The sequence below is a fragment of the Podarcis tiliguerta genome (genome assembly GCF_965153285.1).
Source record: "Podarcis tiliguerta genome assembly, chromosome: 6".
Taxonomy (NCBI): Eukaryota; Metazoa; Chordata; class Lepidosauria; order Squamata; family Lacertidae; genus Podarcis; species Podarcis tiliguerta.
In genome coordinates, this window is record NC_139539.1 from 7684537 (window position 1) to 7710885 (window position 26349).

The window sequence follows — 26349 nt, forward strand, 5'->3', positions numbered from 1 at the left end:
TGCTATAATTTCTAGCACCTTTAACTACTCTCCAATTAACAGATGAATGGGGCCAGGCTGAAAGGAAGCAAATCTCCATCTGAACTAGAGTCCTTAAGGTCACCCTAAGTATCCTTCAACACTCACTTATAGCGTGATTTGAAACATCTTCGGTGTACACTGAAAAATATAATGGGAAGCGATTCCTATGTGTTTGCATCCCGAAACAGCACGGATTAGTCCCTTCCAGCTGTTACGGTAAAATCTGGGTGCGAGGCTGCTCTGCCACCCAGCTCGTCGGACTAAGTCCGCGGGTCCCTGCGGAGGAAAATGAGCTCAGCCGGAGACAGAAGCAAACTGCAGAAGATCCAAGTTTATTGCGCAACAGGTTCAAGGCAAGATTGAACAGCGAGTCTCCTTCTTTGGAGGTCTTTAAGCAGAGGCTTGACAACCATATGTCAGGAGTGCTCTGATGGTGTTTCCTGCTTGGCAGGGGGTTGGACTCGATGACCCTTGTGGTCTCTTCCAACTCTATGATTCTATGATTCTATGATTCTATGAGAAAGGGGTGACATGAACTTTTGAAACTTCCCTCCATGTCCCAGAATACAGTGCAAAATACATCCCAGTTACATCATGAATACATTAAGAAGAGGTTGGGTTACACAGATTACATCATGAATACATTAAGAAGAGGTTGGGTTACACAGGATTAACATATGGAGGAGGGAGGGGGGAATATGCAGAGCTGGAGATATGCGCAGATAAGCACATCCTGAGTACCGGTGATGAGAAGACAATGGTCCATGTATGCATAGTCTGCCACCTGGCCTTGCCCAGAGGAAAGGCTTGGCAGAGTGATTTGACAGGATTAGGGTCTTGACACCTTGCTTGAGGGATTATGGAGGACAGGGAAGGTGTCATGGAATCCTAGAGAAATTGAGCAAATTGGCACGTTGATTTTCTATGAATTTTATAGATTTTAGTCCCTTTTGACATTGACAATTGGAAATAAATGGATATATTGTAGCGAAGAAGGAGGTGAAGAAGACATGCCCCCCCCCCCTTCCGTATCACAGATAATGGAATCTGGAATCCTAGTTGACAAACCTGATTCTGTTCCCAGTAACTTGAGCTGAAGGACGAGATTGTAGGAAAAACCCGACTCACACTCTCCTCTCTAAATCACTATTTATGATTCGAGCCAGCTGCCTGGACTCGTTGCTGCTTTGACTGCCAAGAGTTTCGCTTGGCTCAGAAATGACTAAGGATGCAATATTTAAACTTCTGGCTGGAATATATTTTTTAAAAACACAACCCAATTGCAGTGACATCTGAAGCTTATTACAGCCCAGTGAATTGATGTTATTTTTGGTCGTCCTCACGGAAAACTTGGGTCTTGGATCCGATTGCACTCTCCTGCAGGGATAATGGAGAGTCATTTCCTGTTCTGATGCAACTTCCAAGTTGTGAAATCTCCCCATGGCCGAGAGTTAACCATGTGAAGGGTAAAAAGCTCATGCACACAGGACGGGGCACGTTGAAGGAGCATTTCTAGTTACCGGTACAAACATCCAAGGCCCGAATCAAACCGCAGAGAAAGATTATTATTCTACAAGTGCAGTCTTCAATGTCATCATGATCAATTCTATAGCAATAATGTATGAATTGCCTTCTACCTGCGCCCCAAGCAGGGCTGGCCCAAGACATTTGGTACAAAATGCCCCCCAGTCAGGGAAGAAGGGGTGGTTGAGGAGCTACATCAGGAACAGTGCGGGGGGAAATATCGACTTTGGGATTTTCTGTCCTTGTGGATTCTGCTGCCTGAGGCAGTAACCTCACCTTGCTTCATGGATGTGCCGGCCCTGGCACCAAGGCAATGTTATATATTTTTGCGTTTTTGTGTTTTTATATTGCAAACCGCCCCGTGATATTCAAATGAAGGGAGGCATGTAAAATTAACAAATATAAATAAAACAAATGCACACAACATAACAACAACAACAACAACAAAAAAGCAGTTACAAAAATAACAGAAAATAATTTGAGAACAATCTAAAATGGGACACATTTTGCCTCCCTTACTGCAGAGGAATATTTGAGGTCATTGGGAGAATCAGAATGGCTTCGGGATGGTTCTCCTGTACTATTTCAGATACATGGTTTATATGGACTTCTGTACAGTGGTACCTCTGGAGAAGAACAGGATCTGTTCTGGAGGCCCTGAGAGGGACCCTAAGAGTCATCAAGTCCACCGGGGGGGGGGGTGTCCCCTTGGCCTATGGCTTTCTTGCAGAGGGATGAATTCTGCTTCCTCTCACATTCAAAACTTTTGTACTGGCATTGTTGTATATTCACCCAGTGCTTTACCAGTTGCACTGGCTCCCAGTGGAGTATAGGGTCAGGTTCAAGGTGCTGGTCTTGACCTTTAAAGCCCTTTGTGGCTTAGGACCCTCCCATTTACAGGACCGCCTTTCCTGGTATGCCCCGCAGAGGACCTTAAGGTCCATGAATAACCATAGTTTAGAGGTCCCAGGTGCTAAGGAAGTCAGACTATCCTCCACCAGGGCCAGGGCGTTTTCAGTGATGGCTCCGATCTGGTGGAATGCTCTGTCCCATGAGACCAGGGCCCTGCAGGATTTAACCTGCAAGTGGGGAGCTGCACGGCTTTGCCAGCGGCCTCCCCTTTCCCTGCACGCCCGCTAGCTGCGCCCCGCCAACAATAAGGCTGGCAGACGGGCATGCAGCTTCCCTCCCAAGCCTCTGCGGGGGTCGTTCTCCCGCAGCGGCATGGGGGAGAGTTGCCACCCCCCCCCCGATGGCTGGCAGTGCGCAGCTACGGCCACCCCAACACTATCCGTGGTAATTTGGGGACGCTGGGTGGATATTTTCACCCTGGCGCTGCATCTGCCCAGCACTCAACTTCTTTTCTCTCTTTCCCCACAGGAACTGAAGCGGCACTTCCGGCTCCTGCTGGGGAGTCTCCTGATGGAAGCCCCCAATCCTGGCACCCTCCTCCAGCTGCTCAGTGTAAGTGTCCCGATGGCCCTTGTGTGCTCCTCCCAACTTGCTTGGGGCTGAGGCCCTTGAGCCTGCTCTGCTGCTTTGGCCCCAACTGAGATGCTCTTTGCTCCCGCAGGACCTCTAAGGATACGCCCTTGGCGAAACTGGGGAGGCTCAGCAGCTAGCAGCCAGCAGCATTTCTCTGCTGTTGGCTGTGGCGCGGAGATTCCCCCAACTCAGCGTAAGTACCTCGCCTTCTTCTCTTCATTTCTGCGGTTGCTTCCATCCGCCCAAGAGCACACCCTGTTGAGATTTCTATTCCCCCTTAAGGAGCAGACGTGTGGAACTGTTGCGTGTCACATGTCTGTTTACATTCCAGCACAGCTTGCTGGGAACTTCCGTTGTGTATAGCTTTTGTTTTCCCCGTTCTCTCTGATAAGATGCTGAGAGAGACGACATGTTTCTTTGTCCTGATTTATGATTAATAAATCTGTAGTTGTAGTATGCTTTCACAAGCCTCAAGCCTATTCTGTGTGTGCAGTCCGATCTGCTGATAGTGTGCCCTGGCTGTGAAGCCCGGGTCGCTGATTTACGTCGGAGCAGAGGCCTATGGGTCTTCGCAGTGGGACTGCTAGAATGAGAGGGCCCAGCTGGGGCTAGCCAGCTGGCCTCCTGGCCCTCTGCATGTCGACACACACCCCCCCCAGCGACTTTTAACACAGATGATGCGCTGTGTGTCCCTGGGGGCCAGGATGAGGCCAGAGGCTTTTCCTGCCCCCTTTCCTGCTGCAGCTGCCCTTCCACCTCTGCCCAGGAGGTTGCAGGGCCCAGGGAGGTCCTCTGGGACAAGGGATTGGGCCCAAGGCAGAGAGAAGCCCACGGTTCTTGGCTTGGGGCTGCTTCTGTGCTCTCATTGCACCCATTCAGGGTGGAGTTCATAGTATCACCTGACCCGGATTTTTCTTTGCAGATGACAGTAATTCAGCCACACCTGACATGCTTCCAGCGGAGACCCAAAGAATGTAAGCCCCACGCCTTGGAAACAGCGAACTCCCTTGTCCCTTGTTTGCTTTAAGGTCCTTGCCTCCCAGGTTTTCCTGCTGGGAGTCCTGCAGGATGTGCTCCCCTGCCTGGCAAGCCTTTCCGACCTGGCCTGGGAGGGCAGCGACCAGACTGACTCTCATTTTCATTCTCTTCCATCCAGATGGCATCATCATTGAAGACTTGTAGTCAGTGCAGACCTCGGGCTCCGCTGGACACCAGAGAGAGGCCCCTGGGTAAGGAGGATGGTGGTTTTCCTCCGTTTGGTCTCATTCAATTGGTTTTCAAACTAATCTCTGGGTTCTTTCCATCTTTTTTTTGGGGGGGGGGTGGGACTGTTGGGGCCAAGGGTCCAGAGGAGGGGAGATGTATTTTTGCACAAGTAACATATGAAATGGGCGCAAAGGTCCAAATGCATTCAGCAGGTAAGGCTTTCTCAAAGGCCCACCTGTAGTTAAGAGATGCCCTGCTTCACCTGTGAGAGAAGCTGGCACTCCTGGCGTCCTGCTTACCTGTTTTTCTCTTGCAGGTGACAGAATGATGCTGGCAAGACCTCCTCATCTGCCTTTCTATGGGGGCAATGTTGATATTTTCACTCCCTCCCATTGCGAGAATCTCCTGAAATGATGTTTTCAGAAAGGAGGGGGCAGAGACTGCTCTTCACTTCTTCCGCTCCTGCCTGACTCTGGGTGCTGTCTGAGTCTTATCTATGTGGTGATTAGATGGCTGAGTGAGAGCTGGGCAGGATGGACCAAGGGCCTGATTCTGCATAAGGCAGCTTCCAGTGTTCCTATGGGTAACTTTAGCTCGTACCTGTCAAGCGAGCCCAAGTAGTTCCGTGTCCTGATTTTCACTGTAGCAAATTACTGCTTTTTCTCTGGCAAAGAAGTACTTTTGACAACCGATACTCCTGCGAAAGAGCTAGTTGTATCACCGGTATTTTAGCCGTTAAACCACAGAGCATATCCCCGGCCCCGTTAATGTGCAAATGTGGTAGCAGGGTGGGAGCGGCTGGGCTGGATCTTTGAGGGGCGGATGTTTCCGAAAAGTCAAAACAATGGCCGTCTTTCTAAAAGGGCTTATGCAGGAAAAGCGATGCAAGACTTGAAAGCACAGAAACAAGGCAGAGGCCTGTTGCAGATGGCAACGCACACGGCAGCTGTAAACACACCAGAATGGATGCTGCCTCTTTTCCCTGTGGTTTTGGAATGCTCCAAATTTGCAACGGGAGCAGCTGCTGCTTCACTTTTTCTCCAGGGTACATCCATCCATCTGCCTCTCTTAGGCTCTCTCTAAAGCTCCCAGATTTTTTCAATGAATCCCGGAACAATTTTCAACTTCAGTCGAATTCAGTGGATTTTGTCAGGGGACTGGTTTGTAAATCCGGGGACTGTTCCCGGGAAATGGGGACGTCTGACAACCTTACTCTAGTGGATCACCTGGATCACCACAATCTACATGTGCAATGAATGAGAGGTGCCGAACAGAATCCTAATGGAACAGAGGCGTGGGAAAATCAGGCTTGCGGCAGGGAGCTGAAAGTGGCCCTCCAAGCCTTCTTGTCTGGCCCTCAGAAATCTCCCCAGGCCTCACCCTTCTGGTTCTGGTTTGCACCTCGGTAGGTGTTTCTTCCTGGTTGGAATGGACCCCAGAATTCTTGGGATAACCTCTTGCTTGTCTAGTGGAAGACTGTAGTACAGGCATCAGCAAACTTTTTCAGAAGGGGGCCGGTCCCCCTCAGACCATGTGGTGGGCTGAACTATATTTGGGGAGGGGGGGGGAGAACGAATTCCTATGCCCCACAAATAACCCAGAGATGCATTTTAAATAAAAGCACATTCTACTCATATAAAAACACAGATTCCCGGACCGTCCGTGGGCTGGATTTAGAAGGCGATTGCGCTGGATCCGGCCCCCGGGCCTTAGTTTGCCTACCCATGCTGTAGTGTGTTTGTGTAGAAACTAACGTGCAGTAGAAAGGTAAAATTCGCATCCGTTGCTCAGCTCACTTTTGCCACTGGCCTTGCACACCCATAGTATATGGCCCCCAGAAAGTTGCCCAGGAGGAAATGTGGCCCTTGGTGGTGTGGGGGTAAATGCTCCTTGACTCTGTGATAAAACAAGCGGAACTTGTAGGATTGAGGTTCGATGAAAACTTAAGATCTCAATGTGGTACTTTTTGGGTCTTGGACAAGAGCGCTTCTGTCAATTTCACTGTGTTAAAATGCTTCAAGACAGCAGGATAAAGACAGGTGGAGGAAAAGCTGGAGGTTTCAGGGCTGAGTAAGTTGTGCACAGAAGCCAGTGTTTGGTGAAGCTAAACCAGCAATGCAGGCCGTTAACTTTGGAAAGTTAAAAGCCGCAAACGGACCCCCTCCTCAAATGCCTCTGGCTCATGGCTGGAGACAGATGAGAAATATGGGCAAATGGAAGCAAAAAAGGCTTTTTGTTTCATGTATACATGGATTGAGAAGTGGGTGGCACTGTGGGTTAAACCACAGAGCCTAGGACCTGCTGATCAGAAGGTTGGCGGTTCGAACCCCGCCAATGGGGTGAGCTCCCGTTGCTCGGTGCCTGCTCCTGCCCACCTAGCAGTTCGAAAGCACGTCAAAGTGCAAGTAGATAAATAGGTACCACTCCGGCGGGAAGGTAAACGGCGTTTCCGTGCGCTGCTCTGGTTCGCCAGAAGCAGCTTAGTCATGCTGGCCACATGACCCGGAAGCTGTACGCTGGCTCCCTTGGCCAGTAAAGCGAGATGAGCGCCGCAACCTGAGTTGGCCATGACTGGACCCAATGGTCAAGGGTCCCTTTAGCCTTTACCTTTATACCTGGATTATCTCACTATTGCCTCCAGTCGAACTGGATGATTTTATTATTTATACCCCGCCCATCTGGCGGGGTTTCCCCAGCCACTCTGGGTGGCTTACAGCACACACACACACATATATAAAAATACAGGGTTCATCTACACTTCCGCATGTGCTGTGCCTAGAAAGCACAAGTTCTGGCAGCTTGACCCACGCTTTCTAAGTATGGGTCCAAGGAGTTTCCCCCTTGCCCCGCTCCTTTCCAAGGAAAAACCCGCTCTCTAGTGACACATCAGAACAAATGGCAATCTGGAGGAAAACCCAGGTTCCTGCTAGCTCTAAATGAGCACTAAAGAATAGTTTTTTTCCAGGAGGATTTCTGGAATAGTAAGTCTACCCACCCTAATTACTTGAAACCAAAATGGGACAAGTTTGCACTGCAAGAGGGGGGCCTTAGCTCCATGGAAGAACATCTGCTTTGCACACAGATGTTTGGGTCCTTGGTTCGCTCCCTGACTTTGGAGAGGTCGGTTGTTTCTGTGACGTAACAAACTTGCACACAATTCCTTTGATGCAGAAGCCCCTCATGTTTTCAGAGTTCACAAATAGTAGCGGGTCTTTGACCTTGTGATGCCTCCTGTACTACAGTCCCTCTCAAATGTAGAGGTCAAACCGTGTTCCCTGCACTAACACTTAATAACAAGGCAACACTGTACAGTGGTGCCCCGCAAGACGAATGCCTCGCAAGTCGGAAAACCCGCAAGACGAAAGGGTTTTCCGTTTTGGAGGTGCTTCGCAGGACGAATTTGCTATGGGCTTGCTTCGCAAGACGAAAATGTCTTGCGATTCCTGGGTTTTTTTCCCGCTCCCCACCCCCTTTTTCTAAGGCACTAAGCTGCTAATAGCCTTTTAGCAGCTAATCCGCTAATCCCTTAAGCCTTTAATAGCCGCTAAACGCACTAATCCGCTAATGGGCTTGCTTTGCAAGACGAAAAAACCGCTAGACGAAGAGACTCACAGAAGGGATTCTTTTCGTCTTGCAAGGCACCACTGTATAGGGAAGCTTTTAAATGTATGATGCTGCACTGTGTTTTTAATATTTTGTTGGGAGCTGCCCAGAGTGGCAGAGTGACGGTATACAAATAAAATTATTCTTCTTATTAAAGTTCTCCGGGCAAGAAATAACTTGCGCCTCCCGTTCGCAAGTGTACAAAGCCACACGCAAGCGGTTTAAAAGGCTGCTCAGGATTTATTAGTTTCCATCAGACGAGTACAAAACAAGAATGAAGTGTTAAACAAGGCTTCTTTGGGTGGAGAGGGAGGGGTTAAGAAGACGTAGCTGCACCAAAAGAAGAAAAGAAAAAGAAAGTTGTAGAAAAGGATGGCACAGAAGATTTCTCTTTTTTTTTTTCCTTTTTAGTTGCCGTTTCTTGCTTTTATAAAAACCTACGTCTAAGGAGTACTCGAAGCAGCCTGCCCTACTCTACGGGGAAAGGGAGTGGAAAATGGGCTCTGCCGCCTAGCGTTCAAGTCAGAAGCGTCTGGCCAGGGGGGAGCCGGCCTCCTCACGCGGTGGGACCCGAGTTCGGTTTGCTGGGCTCGCTGGCGTGGCGCTTCCTCATCACGTCCTGAGCCAGGCCACATGTGATCATGCCGTTCGCCACCTGGAAAGTGCCTGAGCTGGAAGGTCAAAGGGGAGGGAGGGGAGAGAGAGAGATCGGAGGGTCAGAACGGCAGTATCGTCACTCGAGAATCACAGAACTGTATAGAGTCGGAACCACGAGAATCATCTAGACCAACCCCTGCTGTAGAGTATCCCTTATCCTATGTGACTAGAATGTGGCCTTCCTGTATTCCTTATCCTATGTGACTAAGAATGTCCTGTGCTGTTTTTCCTGTTGCATCTCTTAGAGGCCTGCGTAGGTGGAATTCTCTCGGACAGTGCCTTTTGTACGACCCTGACACGGAAAGCTCTAACTCTCTAAGTTGATGTCATGACCCTGTTATCTAACTATACACTTCCCCTGTTTATTACCACAGACTAGAAGAATGTTAAGTGCTTCTATATAATCCCTGCGTACCACTCTATCTATCTATCATAGATTAGTATGTCCCTGTACTGTTTCTATCTAGTAAGATGTGTAATGCCTGCGTGTAACTCTATCATACTAGATGTGACTAGGGGTCACATAGGATAAGGAGTACAGGAAGGCCACATTCTAGTCACATAGGATAAGGGATACTCTACACCCTGCAGTGCGGGAATCCTTGGCCCAACATGGGACTCGAACTCAGGACCCTGAGATTAAGAGTCTCACACTCTACCGATTAAGCAGTATGGTAGCCCACTTGCCCTGAAAGCGTACAGAGCAATCCTAAATGTGCTTACTCAGGAGCCCAAATTCACTAAATCTGAATTATATTTCTCCAATATCCTCTCTCTCTTTCCAGAAATGCCTATGCTGGCCTGACTAGGGATAAACTCTCCCCACTAAGCTACTGTGAGTTTAATGTGCAAAGAGTGTATGCCTTTTGTTATTATTTTTGATTTATTACTGTTGCCATTTGCTTAATTTTAGTGTGACTTACACATTTTTGTTGTTGTTGTACTCTGCTTGGGGATTCGTTTTTATAAGACAAATAAATAAATGGGCTTGCACAGGGGACTAGAAGCTTGCGCTGCACGCAAATCTTCCCTCTCGCCCAGCTATTTGGATGCAGAAAAGCAGGTGCGGATTAAATGAAGAGTTGAGATGGCCATCTCTCATGGGTGCTTTCGTTGAGGTTCCTGCATGGCAGGGGGTTGGACTAGATGACCCCTGAGGTCCCTGCCAACTCTGATTCTATAACAGATACAAATCTTTTACATTGCACACACACCACCCCTCTCCATATAGGACCATATGCCAATGTTGGAAATATAATGTAACGCTTAAATATTTTCCAAAGTTAACCCAAACACTAATCTACCCATTTAGGAAGTATATAGACAGGAAGAAGAAGGATTGAGCTAATTACAGAATCAGTGAAGAACAGCGGGGCAGAGAAAACATTAGCGTCCCAGATCTCCCATCCCAGCGACACGTCTGTTTGCGATTTTCCAAGATCCCCACTTAAGATCCAAACACACACACACACACACACACACACGTGATATTACATTTCCAAACTCGGCACAATTTCACTTACTTCTCTGGGGATTCCGACACAGTTGTCATGACTGGGTGGGTCGTCTTTCCAAAGAAGAAGCTGGCCCACCAGTGCCCAGGGTCAGACTTGGGGAGACCTGTGAGAATGAACACAAGTGTCGCAGTCAGAAAATGGGGACTCCTCTTCGATGTCCAGCTGGTGGAGAATTTGGCAGACAGATTGCTCACCGGAACAAGATGGTTTGAGCACATTTCATCAACCCTGGCCTGACTGCACTGGCTGCCAATTAATTTCAGGGCCCAACTCAAAGTGCCGGTTTTGACTGATAAGCTTTAAACAGCTCAGGACTGCAATACCTCTCTCCATATGAACAAACCTGGACCCTGTGATCATCATATCAGACCCTTCTTTGTGTGCCTCCTCCATGAGAGGTCCAGAGGGTGGCAACATGAGAACAGGGCCTTTTTAGTGGTGGCTCCACGTTTGTGGAACGCTCTCCCTGGGGAGGCTTGCCTGCTGCCTTTGTTACATATCTTTAGGCACCAGGCAAAAACCATTTCTCTTCAACCAGGCATTTGGCATGGTGAACAATCTACGGTCTTTTAAATGTGTCTGTGGGAGGGAGGCTATTGGATTGTTTTATTATGCATTTTGTGTTTCCATTTTGTGTTTTTATGTTGTGAACCACCCTGTAATCTTTGGATGAAAGGCAGCATACAAATTTTTAAAAATTAAAAACAATATTTTATAGAAGCACATATATATATATATATATATATATATATATTAATCAGGGTGTTGTACAACAATATGCACACAACAAAATATAAAACCAGAAAAAAAGCAATTGTTAAAAAAGGTTTTAAATGGCAGCATTTGCCCGTGGGCATGAAAAAGACTTCAGAGGAGCAAAAGCAAGGATGTCTTATGAATCTCTGCTGGAAGAGTGTTCGCAGGAATGGGACCAGAGACACAAAATGCCTGGCTTGTAGTGGAAGAGAGCCGAGCTTCAACTAACAGCCCTTCTCCAGATTATGCCAGAAACTGATCTGAGATGCAAGAGCTCAGGCGGTCCTTAAGGTATCCTGGACCTAAGTTTTCACAACTCCATCACCCCTGGCCACAGGACTCCCACCAAGGGCAGACCCTGATGATATGGTGCTCTGCGCAAGACCAAAATCTGCTGCCCTCTTGCTATCCCTGCTAGACAGGGACCATCCCCCATAAAGGCGACACCCTCAGAAGCAAAGATACTGACCTGGATGGTGAGGGATGACCTCCCCATACTCTGCACTTCCACAGGAGCTGTTGCTGGAAGTGGAACCCAGACGCCCTGCAAGACAAGACACGTTTTTGCCCCATTAGATCAACACGCACCACAGTTCCTGCTGCAGCCGTGAGGAGCGCAGGAATAACGCAAACCGCAGCGGAGCTCTCTCTATGGAGGAGGAAGAGTTTGGATTTGATATCCCGCTTTATCACTTCCCGAAGGAGTCTCAAAGCGGCTAACATTCTCCTTTCCCTTCCTCCCCCACAACAAACACTCTGTGAGGTGAGTGGGGCTGAGAGACTTCAAAGAAGTGTGACTGGCCCAAGGTCACCCAGCAGCTGCATGTGGAGGAGCAGGGAAGCGAACCCGTTCACCAGATTACGAGCCCACCGCTCTTAACCACTATACCACATTGGCTCTCTTCCAGCCAGGGCTCGGCCGTATCTGGGTTTCAACATTGTGATATATTGCCAGGTATTCATGATATATCAATTTATCACGAGGTCTGAAATGACGGAGCTACGTAGAAGCATCGTCTGGCTTCACGGCTTTTTCCACACTTCAATTTTTTGCATAGCGCAGAGACACACGATTTGTGGTATGTCACCAGGTCAGAAATTACGAAATGTGTATCACAATGTGGACTTCAAGTCCACATTGGATGATGTATCAATATATTGCCCAGTCCTCCTCCCAACCTGCATGGCGTGAACATCCATGTCAGAGCCGCTTCGTGAGGGTGCTGGGAATTGTAGTTCTGCGAGGGGTAAACGGCAGCTCCCAGGACTCTTTGAGAAGAGCTGTGAGCTTTTAAATCTGCATTAAAAGTATAGTTTGGCTCCAACCCCAGTGCTGTGTTTCGCGGAAAGACCTTCTGAAACCAGGGAGAGACCGGACACTATTTTTGTCTCTAGCAAGGACTGGAAACAATGGTCAAAGCAACGGGAAACTGAAGGACACTGACAAACTGGAACGTGTCCAGAGGAGGGCAACCAAAATGGTCAAAGGCCTGGAAACGATGCCTTATGAGGAACGGCTAAGGGAGCTGGGCATGTTTAGCCTGGAGAAGAGGAGGTCAAGAGGTGATATGATACCCATGTTCAAATATATAAAAGGATGTCACATAGAGGAGGGAGAAAGGTTGTTTTCTTCTGCTCCAGAGAAGCGGACACGGAGCAATGGATCCAAACTACAAGAAAGAAGATTCCACCTAAACATTAGGAAGAACTTCCTGACAGTAAGAGCTGTTCGACAGTGGAATTTGCTGCCAAGGAGTGTGGTGGAGTCTCCCTCTTTGGAGGTCTTTAAGCAGAGGCTTGACAACCATATGTCAGGAGTGCTCTGATGGTGTTTCCTGCTTGGCAGGGGGTTGGACTCGATGGCCCTTGTGGTCTCTTCCAACTCTATGATTCTATGATTCTAACTCTTTTGGGAGCGCTGCCTGCTGACAAATAGCAAATTTGCAGAGTGTTTGGCTTGCACAACCAAACAGCAGCTGCTCTCAAAACTCTTGCTGGCTAAAGAATTGCATTTCTCAGAACTGGAGCAGAGAGGGGACCCCACCTAGCCAAGGAGGCCATTTTCCCTTACTGGTTTCTCCTGCAGCACCAGCCCCGCTACACTTTTAGAAGAGCACACTGGGCTCGGAGCCCAGAGAGAGACAAAGGACGACATTCAGCCTCCCGCCCAACAAACTCAGGCTTTGTTTAGCAGAACCGTTGGAGCTGACCTTTTATGGGGGCTCGGCTCCAATGCAGCACCTTTTCCCTCTGCGCTAACGTTTAGGAAGGTTCCCTTAAAGGGAATAAAACGCCAGGAGGATGTTGGGATTATTGAGAAGCGGCCCCCGCAAGCTTGAGGCCCCGGGCGAGGTGGGGTGCTGAGCAGCGTAATTCAAGACACCCAGAGAGGTCTGGAGAAGCCGGCGAGCAGATGTCTTCTTTTCCTTTCATTTATTCCAGTGATGGCCAAACTTGGCCCTCCAGCTGTTTGGGGACTACAACTCCCATCATCCCTAGCTAACAGGACCAGTGGTCAGGGATGATGGGATTCGTAGTCCCCAAACAGCTGGAGGGCCAAGTTTGGCCATCACTGATTTGTTCACTGCTCCAGACTCACTCCAGTGCAAGTCACAGGAACGCCTGCCCCCTCCCACAAGCTATCTGTGCTAGATTGTGGTGAATGCAAGGATAGTATTTTCCAGCCAGCCTCTATCCATTTCTGGGCGCTGGGGGGCTATTAAGAAAGAGCCAGGGTGCCCACAGCATCATGGTTTTGCAATAAAATAGCCCACCAACAGGGGTCTTTTATTATTATTATTCTAACAGGATAAAAAGGTCCTTTACATGATCCGATGGTGATTTACTGTTATCATTACAGTGGTACCTCGGGTTAAGAACTTAATTCGTTCCGGAGGTCCGTTCTTAACCTGAAACTGTTCTTAACCTGAGGTACTACTTTAGCTAATGGGGCCTTGCACCACCGCTGCGCGATTTCTGTTCTCATGCTAAAGCAAAGTTCTTAACCCAAAGGTACTATTTCTGGGTTAGCGGAGTCTAACCTGAAGCGCCTGTAACCTGAGGTACCATTGTAGTGTTATTTGTACATATTATTCCCCCCTCTTTTTATTCATCTTCATTCCCCACCTTTATTATTATTATTAATTATTATCATCATCATCAATTACATTGATATATCACCTTTATCATCTAAGGAGCTCAAGGTACATGGTTCTCCTCCCCAACCTCACAACGACCCTGCGAGGTATGTTAGGCTAAGGAGCAGTGACTAGTCCAAGGTCTCCCAGGGAGCTTTCATGGCTGAGTGGGGATTCGAACTCTGGTATCCCCGGTCATAGTCCAACACCCTAACCATTATAGCATGGGTAGGCAAACTAAGGCCCGCGGGCCGGATCCGACCCAATCACCTTCTAAATGGGCCTCCGGGCGGTCCGGGAATCAACGTGTTTTTACATGAGTAGAATGTGCCCTTTTATTTAAAATGCATCTCTGGGTTATTTGTGGGGCATAGGAATACATTCAGCCCCCCCCCAAAAAAAATATAGTCCAGCCCCCCACAAGGTCAGAGGGACAGTGGACTGGCCCCCAGCTGAAAAAGATTGCTGACCCCGCATTAGAGTACTCCAGCTGCTTTGGGACTACAATTCTCATCATCCCTGACCACTGGGTCCTGCTTGCTAGGGATGATGGGAGTTGTAGTCAAAAAAACAGCTGGAGACTCGAGTCTGGGAAACTCGCCCCCTTCCCCTTTCTTACTTCGGTAGTAGTCGTGGGTTGCCACAAGGGAGCCGCTTGACGGGATTGCTGCCATGTTTCTTTGTCTTCGTTCTTGTGCAAGTTGTAAACCCTGGGAGACAAAACAAGAGTAGCTGTAATAAAGAGAGACTGTAACCTGGTGCAGAAAGACGAACACAGGGAGGAGAAAGGCTACGGTGCATCTGCAGCAACACAACCGGACACCTTCCTCTGCCCCAGCTGCAACAAAACATGTCTCTCCCCTATCAGTCTCTACAGCCACAGCAGGCGCTGAAACCGTCCAACAGCTTGCGCTCACCCCCAAAGGGGCACTCCTCTGTTGCCTCCCGAGACAGACAGATGCCAACCAACCTGGTGCCCTCTGCATTTTTGAAGTTACAATTCCCCTCAGTCCCAGGCCAGCACAGGCCGCTTTAAAGGGCAGGATTCACTCCCATGCTTTTCAAAAGGCATCAGTGGCTATAGGTAAAAGGACCCCTGACCATTAGGTCCAGTCGTGGCCGACTCTGGGCTTGCGGCGCTCATCTCGCTTTCTTGGCCGAGGGAGCCAGCATACAGCTTCCGGGTCATGTGGCCAGCATGACTAAGCCGCTTCTGAAGAACCAGAGCAGCACATGGAAACGCCGTTTACCTTCCTGCCGGAGTGGTACCTATTTATCTACTTGCACTTTGATGTGCTTTTGAACTGCTAGGTTGGCAGGAGCTGGGACCGAGCAACAGGAGCTCACCCCGTCGCGGGGATTCGAACCGCCAACCTTCTGATCGGCAAGTCCTAGGCTCTGTGGTTTAACCCACAGCACCACCCACCCACCATGCAAAGACCACCTGTGTGAGCTCTCCTCAAGATGCAAGAAGCTGTCTGCTCAAACCATGTGAGCCAGGTGGGCACCGAGAACCTGTGGTCCTCTGCTTGCAGCTAGACTACAACTCCCATCTGCCCTGACCACGCTGGCTGGGACTGACGGGAGAGCAGGCGCTCAACAAAATCGGGAGCATCAGACGTTCCACATCTCTGGAGGGCACTGAACATTTCACCACATCCCAGCATTGCTAACTGGCTGGAGGAGTGTGGGTTAAGTTTGCACCTGAATCAGAAACGTGATCAGTGAGTGATCTGATCTGTTTGCCCACCAAGTTTGCAGGGCATGGGGTAAACCAGGTCTTTACTGGTCTATAGCGCATAAGGGTCCCTGCCTCCAGTTCTGCATGGCATGGTTTTCTCGAAGCTGGTTTGTTACACAAGAACCTCTTTGAGCAGCCTTTTCAGGAGTGCTTGCCAGATGTTTCATGCTGCGGCAGCACATTCCACAACAAAACTGCAAACGTTGTTGGAGATGGCACGTGGGCAGAGACCGAAGCGAAACTCCAGAACACTTGGCACAGCCAAGCCTCTCAAAGCAGACAGGCTCACAACAGCCAACTGCTGGGGGAAGAAGCAAGCTGCCTGTAATCCAACTTCCGTGAGGGAAGAAACAGTTGTCAGTTTGCCTTGGTTCTGCATTTATACCTTTTACCAAAACCTCTGCTATTGGTCTGCAGTTTTATTGTTATTAGGTATCTTGTGGTTTTGCGGGACGCGGGTGGCGCTGTGGGTTAAACCACAGGACTTGCTGAACAGAAGGTCGGCGGTTCGAATCCCCGCGACGGGGTGAGCTCTCCCTGCTCCTGCCAACCTAGCAGTTCGAAAGCACGTCAAAGTGCAAGTAGATAAATAGGTACCACTCTGGCGGGAAGGTAAACGGCATTTCCGTGCGCTGCTCTGGTTCTCCAGAAGCGGCTTAGTCATGCTGGCCACATGACCCGGAAGCTGTACGCCGGCTCACTCGACCAGTAAAGCGAGATGAGCGCCGCAACCCCAGAGTCGGCCACGATTGGACCTAATGGTCAGGGGTCCCTTTACCTTTACCTTACTATCTTGTGGTTTTCTATCTTGATTTTATTCTGTGAACCACCCTGAGACCCTAGGGTACAGGGCGGTATATAAATTCAATAAATAATAATAATTTATCCACGTTTCCTGCCTGTGCCGAGAAGCAAGCAGAAGGAACGATCAGCCGCAAAGTGCAAATAACATGGAGTAGGAGGGAAGAAGACCAAGAAGCAGCAGGGATTAATTTTACATGACATTTTAAATTTGCCAATCAATATTTTGGGTTTAGAATTAAACTGACACTTTTGTCTGTATTTAATATTTGGCTAACTTTTTTTTCCCCAAAAGGCAGGAGCTCCCAGTTCCTAGCAACCTTTTCATCAGGTCTGGACTATCTAACAAGAACAGTCAAAACACACTGGGCAACTCAGGAGAAAAATTAGCCTGCTGTGTACAAAAGAGAAAACAGCACTCCATTTGGTAATCTTGGCTGGCTTGCATCGTATAAAAAACATTTGAACATTTCAAGCTTGGATTCAAGCTCAGGCCCTGAACCTAACTCAAGGATGTGGTGATGGTAGGATTTTTGTAGTAATATCCCATGCTGCCTCTTGATTAACCAGTCTGCATTTAGTGGAGAAAGTGGGGGCTCAGCCACACCACACATTTAAAACACATGGCTTCCCCAAAGAATCCTGGGAGTTGTAGTTTGTTAAGGGTGCGGGAAATTGTAGCTCTGTGGGGAGAACTACAGTTCCCAGCAATCTCTGGGGAGAAGCCATGTGCTTTATGGTGTTGATGTGATGTTAATTCTTCTGGAAGCCTATAAATATGACCAAAGAAAATGTGCTAGCGCTAGAATGTAATATTTCTATATAATTTCACTCATTAGAACCCCTTTCCCAACCCTGTTGGACTACAAGAGGATTAGACAAACTCGGCCTTCCAGATGTTTTGGTACTACAACTCCCATCATCCCTGACCATTGGTCCTGTTAGCTAGGGGTGATGGGAGTTGTAGTCCTAAAACATCTGGAGGGTCGAGTTCGCCTATGCCTGGACTACAACTCCCAACAGACACGGCCAAAGTTTTTTCTACATGGAGGACTCACACAACTCAGACTAAGATGTTCCCTGTGGACAGAGAGATAAGTTTAAAAACTTCATTTTGGGTTGTTTTGGCACCCCCTTAGCCCCCCCTCCCTAAAATGCAGGGGTTTACTTTTTCCCTAGGACTAAAACAGCATTATTCCCTCACTTGTAGAGAACAATGTTTTGTTGCATTGCGGATTTTATTAATTATATAGCTATGAGGTTTCTCTTGTTTTACATTTTTGTAAACAGTCAACCTGAAAGCAGAGTAAAAAAAAAAAAAGTAGAACACACAAACAAACCAAAAAAGTTAAAAGTGGGGTGCACTGTTTGGGCAAGGGGTCAAGTCTGTCCCTGTGACCTTGGCCATTAAGAAGCCCCACCGAGTTCCCCTAGAAGTGGTCCCAGACGTTGATTTGAATAAGCAAAACTTCTCTTAAGCCCTTACATGCACCAACAAAAGCCATTCTCGGCAAGAGTAGAAATCTCCTTTACTTTGAACCCCCCCCCCTTTAAACTTTAGGGGGGGGTGCATGTTACCACACTGTAAACTATCAACCTGCCAAGAGACTAACATGGAACATTATTAGTCTATTGTTTTGGTAAAAAGCAGAGGACACATGGCATTAAATGAGTCAAAACCACCAACAGGAAATCAGAGATCTGGTTTATACCAGTTTAAACACACACACACACACACACACACTCCTCTCTCTTTTGTCAGAACACTCGCACATTCCCAGTTCCTTTCAAGTGGAAAGATTCTGGGCTACAAAAATGCGAGCCAGAAGCACACGTTAAACTCTTCCCTCTACCTCAAGTAAAATAATTGAGATTTTTGCTGGGTAGAGGGACCTTGTTGTAAATAAAAATATGCCCTTTTCCCTTATGGGGTATCCAAGAGCCCATATAGAGTCCTTACATAGGTTCCCTAGTGGTAGGAGAAAATAACAGAGGCCAACCAGAGAATATTGAGAAGCAAAGCAGCTAGTAAAGTTACTTGATTGGATTGCCTGGGGTGCCTGGCCATTCTTTTGTAGTGGTAAAATACTTATTTCCTGGGCCAGGTCACAGGCTCACACCTTATTCAAACAGACATATCTTGTGAGACAGGATTTGTGAGGAAAGAGACAATGGGGAGGCTTTTCCAGTTTAACCTTGCAGAGAAAGGATTTGGTCAGTTGGTCAGTTTAAGAATCAAAATGGTTCCAGGTTGGTCTTCCTGTGTTGATCTATGTATGTGCAGTTATGAACATTACCATATATCTAATACCATAAAATTCCTATCACATTATCTCCTATCACAACCTCAACACCACGTTCAACTGACTCAGGAGTGTGGGTGGCTAGATCCTCCCTTCCTTTGTGCCTTTCTACAGAATGTTCTCATATCTCTTGTGTGTGTGTGCGTGTGCGCGCGTTTAGCGGGTGGGGGAAGTCTTCCACAGCCAAGCAGCCAAAATCCGGACTGAACTGGCTTGCTGCAACCTACACATATAGAAACCTCCTTCCTCAACCCCCAGCCTTTGCAGTCGAAAGACACAAGCAGGGCGCGTGTCGCTTTTGCGTGCCGAAACAGCATTTCGGTGGACGGAGGAGGAAGCGAGAGTTGGGGGGGGGGGGGAACAGATGTAGAAATATATATATATATGCAAAAGCTCGAAGAATGAGCCGAATTTTGGCGTGGGTGCCCCGAGCGTTTGCTCTCAGCCAATATGGCCACAAAGCCACCGCATGCAGGGGCACGATTGCTGCACAGCTGTCAGCCAGCGAAAGGCTGCGGATTGGAAAGGAGCGGACGGATAAATATTGAGTCCCACCAGCGGGAGAGAAAACGCAAAGAAAACTACCGCCCGAGTGGTGGCAACTGGGTTACAGGTAATAAAATTAAAAGGTTCCCAGTCAACGCTGCCCCCCCCCAGCCTCCCCTCTGAATAAGGCGGTGGTCAGCAAGCCGCGAGAAAGGGCGGAGACCCGAATGGAACGTTGAGACCCGGGAATGGAACGTTGAGACCCGGGAATGGAACGTTCATCAAGCGAGTAGAACGTTTCACTCTTTGTTCGCAGCGGATGCACCGTCAGGAAGTAAACAATCACGCCCTTACGGTTTACCAAAACAAATCTCCCCCTTCTCGAAGCGATTCCCTTAACTGCTTGAACGATCGAAACCCGCACATTCCTCCCACTTTTCAGTACCATCAACACATTTTAAAAGTTGGCAGGGGCTATGGAGCAAAGGGCGCTCCCCCCCCCCCCGCAGCAGCAGTCGAGCAAGCCGCCATAACCCGAGGCTGTGCTGGCTTTAGCCAACACAGATCGGCGTTTTCGAATTTCACAACTTCTCCAGCACTTTTAACAGCCGGGTCTTGCTCGGAATTACGTCTCGCCGCCGCCTCCAATAAGGGCTTTCTTCTGTTGCAAACCTAATTAAGCGCCGCTTGCATGCAAGCAAGTCGCATTGGCCTCAGTGGTTTTTTCTGAGTCGCTGTGTACTTCGAACCGAGCCTCTCCAGCAAAGTCTGCTTGGCGAAATTACAAACCTAAGCTTCCCCCAGCCGAGCTTTCACTTGTCAGAGGTTTTAAAATCAGACGGCCCTTAAGCAGGCGTGTTACTAGCTTTCAAATGAAAATAAATTACAAAACCCCCAAAGGTAAGCCAGAGAAGCTACCCTCTGAATTGTTTTTTTCCCCAGGCTTCAGCAGACTGAATTGTCGGAGGTGAAATAAATAACAACAGCATGCAAGCGATTTAAATCCACGCAATTACGCGCAACGTTCATGCCCCAAGATGAATATGCTTTTAAAAAAAATTAAACGGCGGAAGCTCACAGATCTTCGAGCCAGAAGAGCCTTGCCTACATGGCGGCCAGAAAAAGAAAAGGAAGAGAGAGGGGGAAAGGTTTTTTTTTTACCTTTAAAGACTTAACGCTTCGCTCAGCAAAATCCCAGCGGCTTCAGACCACAGGTGACCTGGCTCAGGGGAGTAAACGCTAGGCGACGGAGCCCATTTGCAAAGGAGATTTTGGGAGTACACTCCACGTCCACAAAAAAACACACGAGGCGTATATGGATTTAAAGGCTGGGACTGCAGCTGCGGCGCTTTATATAGGGTCAGCCAGCCTGGCGACGTCAGCTCAGGTGACGCCTCCATCCCCAAAACGGGGCGGAGAGGAGGGTCGGGTGAGCTAATCGGGGTGAAACACACGGGCTGGGCTGCGGCGACTGCCCTCCTCGCCTTTTCCGAGCGAACAATAGGAGAAACGCCGTTTGCGCGCAACGTTAGTTGCGAAATTGGGAAGGAAACCACGACTGCAGCTTCTGTTAATAACCACAAATGAAAAGAACTAGGCTTCCCCCCCCTCAAAGACGTCTGGGAAATGTAGTTCGTTAAAGGTGCTCGGAATGGTGGGGATAAACTACAATTCCCATGATATCTTGTTGTTTTTTCGGGGATGGAGCACCATACACTTTAAGTCAGGCATCCCCCAACTCGGCCTTCCAGCTGTTTTGGGACTACAACTCCCATCATCCACAGCTAACAGGACCAGTGGTCAGGGATGATGGGAATTGTAGTCCCAAAGCAGCTGGAGGACCGAGTTTGGGGGATGCCTGTTTTAAGTGCATTGTGTGAACGTGGCCTTGGACCTCAGCATGCTGTTGGCTTCTCCCAAGGAATCCTGGGAGTTGTAGTTTAGCCCTCCCAGAGCTATACTTCCCGGCACCCTTAAACTGCCGTTCCTAGGATTCTAGGACTATCCTCTGAAAAAAACACAGAACCTTATTTTGAGGTGCATTTCAAAAGGCTGGCGCTTCTTCTGTTGCGAATCATAGAATCAGAAAACAGTACAGTTGTAAGGGACCCTAAAGGGTTATCTAGTTGAACCCCCTGCAATGCAGGAATACTTCCTCCACATCAGTTGGCCTGGGTGTCAAGTTCACCTTAGGAGGAGGAGCTGCTTTTGCAGACCAAGGCAAGCCAGGTGTGAGGGCCAGTTGTGGAACATTTTCTCCTGGGACTTGCTGCCCTTATCTTTTTGCTGCCAGGCATTTTAATTAATCATTGGTAGAATTGGTTTTATGCTGTTTTTAATCTTCTGCTCTTGCTGATTTTTTTTTATTTTAATATTACTGATACCTTTTTATTTGTTCAGGCAGCACCAAGTTAACTCCTCTTTGTTCCAGCAGGTTTTTGGAATGCTTGAGAGGAGGGGAGTCACATTCAGTGACTCCCCTGTTCTGCTGTATCACATTTGAGGCCTAATTTCACCCCAAATAACAGGCTTCTCTCGCCTGTTTATTTCCTGCTTCCTCCTGCTGCTTCACTTTGCACAGGACCACAAATGATATTTTGTATTTTGTCCTGGGCTCATCATCATCAACACCATAGAAGATTGTGTTCAGTCTCAATCTGTTGATTGAATTTCATACAGTTGCATTTAGCAACATAGGAAGCTGCTGCCTTGTGCTGCGGCTGCATGCATTTAAAACACATCATTTCCCCCCAAATAAACCTGGGCTCTTAGGGGGAAATAATGTGCTATGAATATATGGTGCATGTGCAGTCAGACCATTGGCTCATCTGGCTCTGCAAAGAAACCTGGGAACTGTAGTTCACCCCTCGCACAGATACAGTCACCAGTGCCCTTAACAAAATACAGTTCCCAGGGTTCTTAGGTGGAAGTGTTGTTGTTGTTGTTTAGTCGTGTCTGACTCTTCGTGACCCCATGGACCAGAGCAGGCCAGGCCCTCCTGTCTTCCACTGCCTCCCGCACTTTGGTCAAACTCATGCTGGTAGCTTCGAGAACACTGTCCAACCATCTCGTTCTCTGTCGTCCCCTTCTCCTTGTGCCCTCCATCTTTCCCAACATCAGGTTTTTTTTCCAGGGAGTCTTCTCTTCTCATGAGGTGGCCAAAGTCTTGGAGCCTCAGCTTCACGATCTGTCCTTCCAGTGAGCACTCAGGGCTGATTTCCTTAAGAATGGATGCGTTTGATCTTCTTGCAGTCCATGGGACTCTCAAGAGTCTCCTCCAGCACCAGAATTCAAAAGCATCCATTCTTCGGCCATCAGCCTTCTTTATGGTCCAGCTTTCACTTCCATACATCACTACTGGGGAAACCATGGCTTTAACTATACGGACCTTTGTTGACAAGGTGATGTTTCTGCTTTTTAAGATGCTGTCTAGGTTTGACAGATGAGGTGATCAGGCAGTCCCATTTCTTTAAGAACTTGCCATGGATGGAAACAATGTGCTTTAAATGCATGGTGTGTATGCATTCATGTCACTGGTCCATGTAGCTCAGTACAGTGCACTCTGACTGGCAGCTGCTCTCCGGGGTTTCAGATGGGGGGTGGGGAAGAGGTTTCTCCCCCGGGCTTACCTGGAGACCCCAGAGATTGAAACAGGGGATGAAAATCTCTAAATATAGTGGTACCTCGGGTTACATACGCTTCAGGTTACAGACTCCGCTAACCCAGAAATAGTGCTTCAGGTTAAGAACTTTGCTTCAGGATAAGAACAGAAATCGTGCTCTGGCGGCGCGGCAGCAGCAGGAGGCCCCATTAGCTAAAGTGGTGCTTCAGGTTAAGAACAGTTTCAGGTTAAGAACGGAGCTCCGGAACAAATTAAGTACTTAACCCAAGGTACCACTTTAAATAAGGGGTGGGTGGGTGTTTTGAAGCCAACGTGACCTGATGCTCACCCTACCAGGGCAGATCTCGCCCACGAGCCCCAAAGATTCTCCCCTTCCTCATTAACGTCAAGTGGGATAGCTTAGTTGGTAGAACATGAGGCTCTTAATGTAAGGGCTATGGGTTCAAGCCCACCTTGGGGCAAAAGATTCCTGCATTGCAGTGGATTAGGCGAGAATGATGATCCTTTCAGTCCCTTTCAACTCTATGATTCTATGACTTCTCTTGCTAAGAAGAGCTTTGTGGTTCCTCTCTTGGTTTCGCAGCTGCCTTTTTTTTTTTAATCAGTAAGTTTGGTAAACATCAAGGAAACGAAATGTCTCAAGTAACACCATGTACTTGGCACATGCATGCATGCAAACACACACAAAGAACCCTCATCGAGAAAGGGTAACAAATTGTGTCGAGCTGGAGAACTGGATAAACTCTGGGCCCTGCCAGGACATGAGAGGGTACATTAATCATCATAATATGACATGCCTGGGACTCGAAAGCAAAACAACCCAATTAGTTATCTTTTGCCTTTGCAGAGTCGCTTTCGCCGACCCGGCAAATTTCAGTCGTGGAAACAGGCCCAAATTGCAAGCAGGCAATTTGGATCCTGGTGGATAGAACAGAATAAGAGAATAGAATCATGGAAGGGACCCCAGGGCTCATCTAGTCCAACCCCCATTGAAATAAAAAAATTAAGGTCATATATATATATATATATATATATATATTCATAATTGTACCAACCAAGCACGTACATAGATATGTGGACCACGTGTCTGGAGCAGCACAGGAAGACCATCCTGAAACCATTTTGACTCCCAAACTGACCAAATGTTTTCTCTGCAAGGAGGGAGGGGGTGAGGGAACCTTCCCATTGTCTCAGGAATTGGGTAATCACCATCTCAAAGGAATGGCCAGACTACCAGGAAAGGCAATCAGATAAGGAAGGCATTATCAGATAACCTGGCAGAGAGGAAAAACAACAACATTCAAATTTCTGTTGCAGACTGCCTTTTCTGTGATGTAGGTATGAGGTTTGTGGGGGAGGGGTGGTGGTCTTGGGTTACACACCTTCTGTGATGTATGTGTGATGTATGGAGGGGTGGTCATGAGCTCCAGGGCAGGGAATTTAAAATGGGTTACATACACTTCAGGTTACAGACTCTGCTAACCCAGAAATAGTGCTTCAGGTTAAGAACTTTGCTTCAGTAAGGAGTTATGTATAAATAATTTTTTTAATGTCAAGGTTTTTTCTTTTTAGGGTGAGATAAGGTTAAAACAAATTAAGATAATTAAAGGACTGAATATAGTGAAAGATGGAAAGGATTTGCTGAGAAAATTAATAATTAGAATACAAAAGAGGGAGGTGTGAGGAGGTCAAGGAAATAAGTTAATGAAGATAAGAATATGGAATTATTGGATTTGTTTTTAAATTTATTTTTTTGTTTTTATTTTTGATGTTGAAATGTATTTTTTTATTTTTTTATTTTTTATTATTAATCTGTATTGTTAACTCTGCTTCTTTGTCTGTAACCTCAGGTTACATACGCTTCAGGTTACATACGCTTCAGGTTACAGACTCTGCTAACCCAGAAATAGTACCTCGGGTTAAGAACTTTGCTTCAGGATGAGAACAGAAATCGTGCTCCGGCGGTGTGGCAGCAGCAGGAGGCCCCATTAGCTAAAGTGGTGCTTCAGGTTAAGAACAGTTTCAGGTTAAGAACGGACCTCTGGAACGAATTAAGTACTTAACCCGAGGTACCACTGTATAAGGGCAGGCACACTTTGGTTCTGGGTGTGAGGGGAGCACCCTGTTGCAACTGTTCAATAAATATCAGGCTTATGAGCTGCTTTGCTTCTCAATATTCTCTGGTTGGCCTCTGTTCTTTTTTCCTACCGATGGAGAACCTACAAAAGACTCTATAAGGGCTCTTGTGTCCCCCATAAGGGAATAAGGGCAGATTTTTGTTTATTACACCCCCCTCTTGTCGTGGCCAAGTCCCCAGTACATGGAGGTTGGATCTACTCTTGTCCTTGAGATGGCGACCTGTCTGGCCCTCAATGGTGTCAATGGTTGTCCTCATTTAATCTCCCAAACAGCCCTGTAGTGGCAGCGACTGAGCCAAGCTCACCCAGAGAGTATCATAGCCGAGTAGGAATTTGAACCCTGGTCCTAGTGAGAGACTCTAACCAATCTACCGCTTTGGCTCTCAGTTATAAGGACTGCTTTCCGGCGCAATTTGGAGATCTTTGAACCAGATGGTTCCAAGAACTGTCTGTATCTTGGTCCTATGTGAGACGTGGGGATTTGCAAAGCTCTTTCGCAAGCGTTCAAAGCGGCCTTCTGGTAAACACTGCCTTCTCGAGGGAGAGACCTTCCTGTTCTGAGCTTACGGTATTTCTTCCGGGAGTTTTATGACTCTGCCTGCATGGCCAAACCCTTTCGGCTCGTTGCATCACCGAGCAAGGGAAACCCACGTCTGATAAAAAAACAAACAAACATCCGGCCTGCGTTTGCCAGGATCAGAGCAGGAGAACTAACTTCTGGGAAATTAATACTAGAGCGGTGTTGAAATTTTCATTTTTTTAACCATTGTGGGGGATGGGGAGAAGAAAAGGAAATTTCAAATGTTCTGGCGGTGGTGCAATTAACCTTATAAGGTGGCCTGAGGATTCCTGCTCCCCCCCCCTTTTTTTTTTTGCTTGCTATTTTAACTTTTTAAAAAGAAAGAAAAATCCCCGCAGTGTCGCAAAACTCTCTCTCCAGAGCTTCCCACCAGCTATGCTTTCTGGAATTGCTTTTGGAGCGACCCATATCTCATCGCTTCCAAGGCATTCTGGGATGTGGGGCTCGGGGGGACAGCAAGAGGAGCTCTCTCTACCACCATGGGGCCAGCTATGCTTCCTGACAACACCCAGTAAGGAGAGAATTATTACTATTATTATTATTATTATTATCAAGGATTCATTAATTACTTTCTCAACCATCGTTCATTGCACATCGGCAACACAGCTGGTACTCACCATGAAATTGTTAACAGTAAGTGCCACGCTTTTAAAACAAAAAACAGATGTGCCGGTACTGTGTACACTTGAGTACCCCCTTTTTTTAAAAAAAAAAGCAGCACTGTGTTTTAAAAAACTATCAAATCTTTATTGATTAAAAGATTTGCATGTCT

The 26349-nt window shown here is 47.7% G+C and overlaps 2 protein-coding genes across 3 annotated transcripts in view; one reads left to right on the plus strand and one right to left on the minus strand.

The window, feature by feature from the left end:
* PTK6 (protein tyrosine kinase 6) overlaps nucleotides 1-26349 on the plus strand; it is a 736207-nt gene that overhangs the window by 47218 nt on the left and 662640 nt on the right. The gene's annotated exons all lie outside the window — the stretch shown is intronic.
* On the minus strand, nucleotides 8060-14683 carry PPDPF (pancreatic progenitor cell differentiation and proliferation factor). The gene is made up of 4 exons (XM_083447688.1): nucleotides 14526-14683; nucleotides 11239-11313; nucleotides 10020-10116; nucleotides 8060-8510 (listed from the first exon to the last, which is right to left on the minus strand). Exons 1-4 carry the CDS (start codon nucleotides 14578-14580, stop codon nucleotides 8396-8398), a joined length of 342 nt encoding a protein of 113 aa, XP_083303814.1. The 5' UTR covers nucleotides 14581-14683; the 3' UTR covers nucleotides 8060-8395.

Bases quoted from the DNA above. Each gene is read 5' to 3' on its own strand.
- PPDPF (XM_083447688.1), bottom strand. From the start codon at position 14,580: ATGGCAGCAATCCCGTCAAGCGGCTCCCTTGTGGCAACCCACGACTAC. The intron at 11,314-14,525 runs GTAAGAAAGGGG...CTTGTCTTGCAG, and splicing joins AACCCACGACTACTACCGAA to GGCGTCTGGGTTCCACTTCC. The intron at 10,117-11,238 runs GTCAGTATCTTT...TCATTCTCACAG, and splicing joins GGTCATCCCTCACCATCCAG to GTCTCCCCAAGTCTGACCCT.